General features: G+C 65.9%; 1 protein-coding gene across 7 annotated transcripts in view; it reads left to right on the forward strand.

The window, feature by feature from the left end:
* Positions 1 to 3,523, forward strand: part of DNMT3A (DNA methyltransferase 3 alpha) — a 51,112-nt gene extending 47,589 nt beyond the window's left edge. For 3 of the 7 annotated variants that reach the window (XM_087776258.1, XM_087776260.1, XM_087776261.1), the window contains one exon: positions 62 to 3,518. In XM_087776258.1, coding sequence (XP_087632384.1) covers positions 62 to 203 — 142 coding nt within the window. In that variant the 3' untranslated portion in view covers positions 204 to 3,518. Of the gene's footprint in view, positions 1 to 61 lie in introns of all 7 variants that reach the window. The other 4 variants (XM_087776255.1, XM_087776256.1, XM_087776254.1 and 1 more) reach the window with 4 other exon arrangements.
* Positions 3,524 to 9,270: the final 5,747 nt, after the last annotated feature.

The following is a 9,270-nucleotide window of genomic DNA, read 5'->3' on the forward strand; positions in this document are numbered from 1 at the left end:
CCTCGGGGCCGGCACCCTCCTGACCCTGCTCCCCGTTGTCCCCCCTCCCCGTGCCCCGCAGGGTCTTCGGCTTCCCGGTGCATTACACAGACGTGTCCAACATGAGCCGCCTGGCCCGGCAGAGACTGCTCGGCAGATCCTGGAGCGTGCCGGTGATCCGCCACCTCTTTGCTCCCCTGAAGGAATACTTTGCCTGCGTTTAAGAGAGACAGACAGGAACTGGTGACACGGAGCAAGTCAGAAACAAAACCATCCACGCCAAGAGAAGTGAAAACACGGAATGAGAGAAGAGTCAGCACCCAGAAGAGAGACGGGATTTCACAGCCCGACAGGAACCCGGCACACGTCTCCCCGAGCGAAAGGGTTCGGTGTCCTCTCCTGAATTTCCAATGTTCAGCTTTTAGCCTATTTAAAAAAAAAAAAAAAAAACACAAAAAAAACCAACGAAAACGACAAAAAAACAAAAACGAAACGAAAAAAAAGAAACAAACAAAAAACCAAAACCATTTTTTTTGGGGGTAACCTTTTAATTTTCCGCTCTTTTCTGGCTGGGTTTTTCTGTTGGTTTGGTTTCTGCTTCTCGGAGCAGCGGGCGAGACGAGATGCCGTCACCAGCTCTGCTCTCGGAGGAGGGGAAACGGCAGCGGGAAACCCCAGCCGGGAGAGGCGGAGGCGAAGGAGACCCGCTCCGTCTGCGCCGAGCGCGCGCCGAGCTCACGGCCCGGCCGCCGGCCCGGCGAGCTTGGGGGGAGCACGAAGCGGCAGGGAGGCGCTCGGCCGGCTCCGCAACGCCCAGCGACTGAGCCTCACTCTTTTCCACCAGCACCGTTCACTGGTGATATGGAGCCAACCCAACTGGCAGGGAAGCCGAGAACACACACACCACAACACACACCTTTTCTACAGTATTTTGGGTGCCTACCACACAGGAAACCTTGAAGAAAGCAAATCCTAGAAGCCGCTGTTACCTCTTGTTTACAGTTTATATATATATGATAGATATGAGATATAGATATATATATATATAAAAGGTACTGTTACTACTGTACAACCTGACTTCATAATGGTGCTTTTAAACAGCGGGGTGAGTCGAGACATCAGCTTCCATGTTGCCTTACGTGCCGGGCCTTTCCGAGCGAGCGGCGCGGGAGGGGGCCGGGGCGGCGGCCGGGCGGGAAGCGTCTCCATCCCGAGTCATGCAATAACCTTTTTCTGTCCTAAAAGGAAGCGCCTCCCTCGGCGGCGGCGACGGCCGCCCTGCCCTGCCCAGCCCTGCCCGCGCTGCCCGCCCTGCCCGCGACGCGCACAAACGTACTGGTGCTCTTCTGCGTACGTGGCGTCCCCGGCCGGGCCGGTGCTGGTTGTCCCCCCCCGACCCGGTGGCAGCAGTGGGGTGCTCCTGCCTGCTCCTGCCTGCAGGTGCTGCCTGCCGGGGCGGCGCGGGGCACGGGTGCTGTGAATCAGGCTCTTGCCGAAAGCTGTGGCGGTGCCGCGCTGGCAGGGACGCGGGCAGGGCGGGAGGCAGGCAGGGAGCGAGCGTGGGACGGAGCGGTGCCGGAGCGTGGCTGGGGCGCTCCCGGCGTGGGACGGGGACGGCTGCAGGTCCCCGAACCCTGGTGCTACATCCGCGGGGCCGGGCCGGTCGGCAGGAGGGCGATGCCCCGGTGAGCTGGGATGGGACGCCGGTGCTGCCCGCGGCGTCGCCTTGTGCACCGGGCGGCTCGGGGCATCGCTCCTCTGTCCGAGCGTGTTTTCGGAGCAGCCGTGTCCATGAGGTGCACGGTGGGCGCGGGAATGCCGCGGGAGCAGCGGTGTCGGTGTCGAGGGCAGGCAGCCCCGGCCGCAGGGGGCCGGGAGCCGCGACGGTGTTGGCGGTGCAGAGGGGAGCCGTGGCGCGTGCAGGCAGTGTGCAGGCAGGATGCGGGCAGGTGCTGGCATTGCCGTGGATGGTGCTACTTGTCTGGCAGCTGTGGGTGCCGTGAGCGGTCGGTGGGTCCGGCTCGGTGCGGGGGCATTGCCCCACATCCCCGGTGCCCGCTGGGGTGGCCGGATCCTGTGCCCGGCGCTGGAGCGGAGGGGCTCCGGCGAGAGCAGGGACTGGTGCTACGGCACGGGGGAGGCTCACAGAGGGTCTCTGGCCCGTCGCCGTCTCTTCTCTAACTGTGAAAGGTGCTGAGGGTCCGCATGCGGGCGGGGGCCGCCGGCCGCTCGGTGCGGGGTGCTGGCTAATTGGCAGCGAGCCGCGCTGGCGGCCCTGGGGTGCTGAGAGGTGCTGGGACCGACGGCGGTGGGGACGGGCGGGGGGCGGCCCCGGGGCCCCCCCACCTCCCCACTGCGCCTGGTGCTACCGGGGGTTCGGGGGCCCCTCTGTCGGTGTTGGCGGCGCGGGGAGCTGAGCTGGCGCGGGGCGGCTGTGGTGAGGGGCACCGCGGGGCCCAGCTTTGCCGGGTGGTAAAGGAGGCGAGGCGGGACGCGGCCCCCCCAGCCCCGGGCGCTGAGCCGTGGCTGTGGGCTCTGGCTCGGTCCCGGGGCCGGATCCTGCGCTGCCCTGCAGCGCCCGGGGCAAGTCTGGCACGACAGGGCTGCTGCAGCAGCACCGGGCATGAGCCTTGCACGGCCCTGCAGCGCTGTCTGCAGGTCCTGCATGGCCTGCAGCACCGGCAGCGAGTGCTATGTGGCCCTGCAGCGCTGTTTGCAGGTCCTGCATGGCGCTGCAGCACTGTGTGCAAATCCTACATGGCCCTGCAGCATCGCATGCGAGTCTTGCACAGCCCTGCAGCACCGCTTGCAGGTCCTGCACAGCTCTGCAGTACCAGCTGTGGGTCCTGCATGGCCCTGCAGTGCTGTCTGCAGGTCCTGCATGGCCCACAGCACTGGGTACAAGTGCTGCATGGCCCTGCAGTGCTGTCTGCAGGTCCTGCATGGCCCACAGCACCAGGTGCGGGTGCTGTGTGGCCCTGCAGTGCTGTTAGCAGGTCCTGCACAGCCATGCAGCATCACATGCAGGTCCTGCACGGCTCTGCAGCACTGGCTGCAAGTGCTACGTGGCCCTGCAGCACTAAGTGCGAACCCTGCGTGGCCCTGCAGCGCTGTTGGTGACTCTTGCACGGCCCTGCGGCACTGTCTGCAGGTCCTGCGTGGTGCTGCAGCACTGGGTGCAAGTCTTGCGTGGCCCTGCGGTGCTGGGTGCTGGTCCTGCATGGCCGGCAGCGCTGGGTGCTAGTGCTGCACAATCCTGCAGCACCATTTGCAAGTCCTGCACGGCCCTGCAGCGCCAGGTGCAAGCCCGGCAGGGCCCCGCAGCACCGGCGGCGAGCCTTGCACAGCCCTGCAGCGCTGTCTGCAGGTCCTGCATGGCCCTGCAGCGCCGGGTGCAAGTCTGGCAGGGCCCCGCAGCACCGGCGGCGAGCCTTGCACGGCCCTGCAGCAACGCTTGCAGGTCCTGCAGGGCCCTGCAGCGCCGGGCGGGAGCCTGGCACAGCCCTGCAGCAGGGTTTGGGGGTCGCAGGGGGCCCCGCCGCGCTGCACCGGCCTGGCGCAGCCCTGCGGCGCTTTCCTGGGACCCTCTCGGCCCCGCGGCGCCTTTTGCGGGGTGCCAGCCCGGTGCAGCGTTGGCGCGTCCCAGGCGGCTCCGGCACCCGCCGCGGGCGCCCGCAGCTGGGACGGCCGAGCCGGTGCCGGAGCCGGTGCCGGCGGGAAGCGGGTTCCCGTCGCGGCACAACTGGAAGGGCGCTGGGGTGGTGCCGGGGGCACGGCGGCAGCTCCGCGGCAGCCGCCGGCGGTGGTGGGGACCGTGGGGACGCCTGGGGAAAGAGTTCAGTTTTTAATGTACCCGACTCACATCTTTTTTTAAAACAAACAGACAAATTTTGTTGCACAGCCCTAGATGAAACGGTAAAAACAAAAAAAAAAAGCCTAAATTCCTTAAGATCCGCCGAGGGAGTGGGTGACAAACACGGTGCTAAAACATTTTATTAAAAGTATATATTGTTAAATTAAGTCTGCTGTCTGGACAATGACTGTTTGTTTTGTTTTCTTGTAGTGGAGTTTCAAAGAGCACTATTATTTTACTCTTATATATTATTATTAAAAAAAAAAAACAAAAAACAAAAAGGCATTTTAACTTTGTACTTGAAAACTAAACGAGAGATTTCATGTGTTTTAGCCTAGGCATTGAAGTAGCTGACGCTTAACTATTTGTGGGGAATCATGTACTCATACCGAGGAATAAGCGCGTAGAGTTCGGTACCCTCCTCTCCTATGATTTGGCTCAGCCCGCGCCCGACCGCCACATTCCCGCAGCGCCGCCGCGGCCGCCCCGGCCCCGCGCCCCCGCTGCTCTCCCCCCCCACCCCCCTTTTATTTTCTACTTTTCTCTCTCTCGGTTCCTTCCTTTTGTTTTTTGTTGGTTTGTTTTTTTAGGGTCGCTTCTCTATTTATTGCCGCTGAATACTGTGCATTTCACCGTATGGTTCTGGCCCGCGGGGCTTGCCCGGCACTCTGTTGTATCTGTGTAAGTATTGCTCGTGACATAGCTGTTCTGAACTAATTAAAGGTCAATGCGTGCAGCAGATGTAGAAAGTCTGTCCGTTCCGCTTCCATCCCATCCTCCTCTTTTTTTTTCTTTGGTGCCCAGAAGAGTATAATACAGACGAGCTCCTTTCTAATGTACTTGTGCTGGAGAACACTTGAATAAATGTACTGTTTTTGTGCAAAAAAAAAAAGAAAAAAAGAGGAAAAAAAAAAGAGAAAAAAAAAAAACCACCCTCCTGTGGTTCTGTGCTCTGTGTCCGCTCGGCGGCCCGGGCCGGGGGTCCCGGTGCGGGGGGTCCCGGTGCGGGGGGTCCCGGTGGGCGCTGGAGTCCCAGTGCAGGGGGTTCCGGTGCAGGGGGTCCCAGTGCAGGGGGTCTCGGCGGGTGCTGGGGTCCCGGTGCGGGGGGTCACAGTGGGTGCTGGGGTCCCAGCACAGGGGGTCCCAAGTGCAGGGGGTCTCAGCGGGTGCTGGGGTCCCGGTGCGGGGGGTCACAGTGGGTGCTGGGGTCCCAGCGCAGGGGGTCTCAAGTGCAGGGGGTCTTGGCGGGTGCTGGGGTCCCGGTGCAGGGGGTCTCAGTGCAGGGGGTCTCGGTGCAGGGGGTCTTGGTGGGTGCTGGGGTCCCAGTGCAGGGGGTCCCGGTGTGGGGGGTCTCAGTGGGTGCTGGGGTCCCAGTACGGGGGCGTCCTGATGGGCACTGGGGTCCCAGTGCAGGGGGTCCCGGTGGGTGCTGGGATCCCGGTGCAGGGGCGTCCCGGTGGGCGCTGGTGTCCCGGTGCGGGGGGTCCCAGTGCGGGGGGTCTCGGTGGGTGCTGGGGTCCTGGTACGGGGGGGTCCTGGTGGGCACTGGGGTCCCGGTGCAGGTGGTGGGGTCCCAGTGTGATCCAGGCGATGGTGGGGTCTCGGTGGGTGCTGGGGTCCTGGTACGGGGGGGTCCTGGTGGGCACTGGGGTCCCGGTGCAGGTGGTGGGGTCCCAGTGTGATCCAGGCGATGGTGGGGTCCCAGTGGGCACTGGGGTCCCAGTGCAGGTGGCGGGGTCCCAGTGGGATCCCAGTGGGTGGTGGGATCCAGGCGACAGTGGGGTCCCAGTGCACATAATGGGCTCCCAGTGGGGTCCTGGTGGGCACTGGGCTCCCAGTGGGATCCCAGCGGGTGGTGGGATTCAGGCGACGGTGGGGTCCCAGTGGGGTCCCAGAGGGCTGTGGAGTCCTGGTGACAGTGGGGTCCCAGTGGGCACTGGGGTCCCAGTGCAGGTGGCAGGGTACCAGTGGGATCCCAGCAGGTGGTGGGATCCAGGCGACGGTGGGGACCCAGTGGGCAGTGGGGTGCTGGTGACAGTGGGGTCCCAGTGCACATAGTGGGGCCTCAGTGGGGTCCTGGTGGGTACTGGGGTCCCAGTGCAGGTGGTGGGGTCCCAGTGGGATCCAGGCAACAGTGGGGTCCCAGTGGACACTGGGGTCCTGGTGACAGGGGGGTCCCGGTGGGCAGTGGCGTCCCAGTGCAGGTGGTGGGGTCCTAGTGGGGTCCCAGAAGGCAGTGGGGTCCTGGTGACAGCGGGGTGGGCACTGGGATCCCAGTGCAGGTGGTGGGGTCCCAGTGGGATCCCAGCAGGTGGTGGGATCCAGGAGACGGTGGGGTCCCAGTGGGCACTGGGATCCAGGCAACAGTGGGGTCCCAGTGCACATAGTGGGGTCCCAGTGGGGTCCTGGTGGGCACTGGGGTCCCAGTGGGATCCCAGAGGGCGGTGGGGTCCCGGTGATGGTGGGCTCCCAGCAGACAATGGGGTCCCAGTCCCGGGTGCAGGGGGCTGGGGCTGAGCCCAGGGCACTGGGGGCTTTGCCCCTGCAGCACCAGGGTGTGGGGGTGCAGAGCCGGACCCCGCATTCCTGCCCCATCAGCCGGGGGGGGGGAGCTGCCCTGCACAGCTCCTGCCTCAGTTTCCCCTCCAGCCGGGCAGCGCTGGGGGGGTGGCGGGACTCTGGGGACCCCCCAGGCCCTATGCCGGGCCCCGAGGTGGCTGGGTCTTGGCCAGGGGACCCCTCGTGGGACGGAGCCCAGGGGAGTGGCCGGCAGCGACGAGGGCCGGGCAGGTTGTGGGGATGGGGACGGGATGGCGGCGGGGGCACACGGGGACGCTGGAGCTCGGCTGGGGCTGGGGCGTCGAGGGATCCCGGGGCCAGGGAGAGCACCCAGCCCCGCGGTCGGGGGCTGCCCGGGGACGGGCTGGGGCTGAGGTCGCGGGTGCCCGGAGATGGGGCTGGCGGAGGAAAACTGCCCGGAACGGAGGAGAACCAGGCTGGGGCTCTCCTGAGACACCCTGACCCCCCGGGGGCTGCACCCAAGGGTGCCCAGAGGCTGCCGGGGTCCTTGAGAGCCCCTCTGGGTCACGGCCAGAAGGTGACGGGGACAGAGGGGACATCCCTGATGGGTGGGGAAAGGCAAACGCCCCGGTGCTGAGCCGGGACGCGGGGTCTGGCGGGCGGCCACGGGGCGGGGGCGGCGGGCGGCCTGGGAGCCGCGCTCTGCCGGGGCTGGCGGTGAGCGGGGGCCGCAGGATGAAGGGATGGAGAGCAGCTCTGCCGAGAGGGACTGGGGGTGCCGGGGGATGGAAAGCTGGCCACGAGCCGGCAATGTGCGCCGGCAGCCCAGAAAGCCAAGCGTCTCCTGGGCTGCATCCCCCGCAGCGTGGGCAGCGGGGCGAGGGAGGGGATTCTGCCCCTCTGCCCCGCTCTGGGGAGACCCCCCTGGAGCCCTGCCTCCAGCTCGGGGGTCCTCAGCACGGGAAGGAGATGGAGCTGTTGGAGCGGGGCCAGGGGAGGCCACCAAAATGGTCAGAGGCTGGAGCAGCTCTGCTGGGGAGAAAGGCTGAGAGAGCTGGGGGGGTTCAGCCTGGAGAGGAGGAGGCTGCGGGCAGAGCTGATTGCGGCCTCTCCGTGCTTAACGGGGGCCGACAAGAAAGGTGGGGACAGGCTTTTTAGCGGGGCCTGCGGCGACAGGACAAGGGGGAATGGTTTTAAACGGAAAGAGGGGAGATTCAGACTGGACAGAAGGAAGAAATTGTTTGTGCTGAGGGCGGTGAGGCACTGGCCCAGGTTGCCCAGAGCGGTGGGAGATGGCCCATCCCTGGACACACTCAAGGCCAGGTTGGACGGGGCTCTGAGCACCCTGGTCTGGGTGAAGATGTCCCTGCCCATGGCAGGGGTGGGACTGGGTGGCCTTTGGAGGTCCCTGCCCACCCAAACCACTCCGTGACAACCAAATCTGCAGGGACCAGCCACCGCGCTCGAGGGCCGAGCTGCCACCAGCGGGACGGAGCCAGGCTGAGGCAGGGGCCAGCGGGGACCTTACGAGGACCCTGCTGCGGGCCACCGCGATGCTCAGGGCTGGGGGCCTGGTCGGGCTAGGGAAGGGCCAGTGCCCGAGGACTGGGTGGTACGGCTGGGGTGGGACAGGTATGGGGATGGGGATGGGGATGGAGACAGGGACAGGGACGGGGACGGGGATGGGGATGGGGACAGGGACGGGGATGGGGATGGGGACGGGGACGGGGATGGGGATGGGGACGGGGATGGGGATGGGGACAGGGATGGGGATGGGGACGGGGACGGGGACGGGGACAGGGACGGGGATGGGGATGGGGACGGGGACGGGGATGGGGATGAGGATGGAGACAGGGACAGGGACAAGGACGGGGATGGGGATGGGGACGGGGACGGGGACGGGGATGGGGACAGGGATGGGAACGGGGCAGCCCATCCCTCCAGCACCCCTGACCCAGCCCCGTGTCCCCACCCAGGTGCCAGCCCCGGCACCGCGGGCCGTGTCCTGCAGGCAGGCGCCCCGTGCACCGGACCCCGGGCTGCGCGCAGGGGACGGGGGGGACGGCGCCGCCATGGCCTCCTCTGCCCCAGCCCCGCGCGCTGGGTGCCTGGGGGCTGCTGGGGCGCTCTGGGCTGTGCTGGGCACTACTGGGTGTTACTGGATGCTGCTGGGAGTTACTGGGCGCTGCTGGGGTGTACCGGGCACTACTGGTGCTGCTGGGCACTGCTGGGTGTTACTGGGTGCTGCTGGGCACTGCTGGGTGTTACTGGGCACTGCTGGGCGCTGCTGAGCTTTGCTGGGCACTACTGGGTGCTGCTGGGCTTTGCTGGTCACTGCTGGGCTTTACTGGCCCCTACTGGGTGCTGCTGGGAGTTACTGGGTGCTGCTGGGGTGTACCGGGCACTACTGGTGCTGCTGGGCACTGCTGGGTGTTACTGGGCACTGCTGGGAGTTGCTGGGTGCTGCTGGTCACTACTGGGCTTTAGTGGCCACTACTGGGTGTTACGGGGTGCTGCTGGGAGTTACTGGTTGCTGCTGGGGTGTACCGGGGCACTACTGAGTGCTGCTGGGCACTGCTGGGTGTTACTGGGTGCTGCTAGGTGTTACTGGGCGCTGCTGGGGTGTACTGGGCACTACTGGGTGCTGCTGGGCACTGCTGGGTGTTACTGGGCACTGCTGGGTGCTGGTGGTTGTTACTGGGCTGTACTGGGTGCTACTGGGTGCTGCTGGGCAGGGCTTATGGGGCTGTCATGGGTGGCCGGGGGGAGCGACGTGCTGGTGTGGGGGTGTCGGGGGGGATGTGGGGAGGGGCTGCGGTGGGGGGCTGTAGGGGGGCTGGGGGGACTGGGGGTCCCGGAGGGGCCATGGGGGGTGGGGCCCCTGGGGGTGCCTGAAGGGCCCATGGGGCGTTGGGGGT

Source organism: Nipponia nippon, unplaced genomic scaffold (genome assembly GCF_047370975.1).
Source record: "Nipponia nippon isolate SJK-2023a ecotype South Korea unplaced genomic scaffold, ASM4737097v1 scaffold_4, whole genome shotgun sequence".
Lineage (NCBI taxonomy): Eukaryota > Metazoa > Chordata > Aves > Pelecaniformes > Threskiornithidae > Nipponia > Nipponia nippon.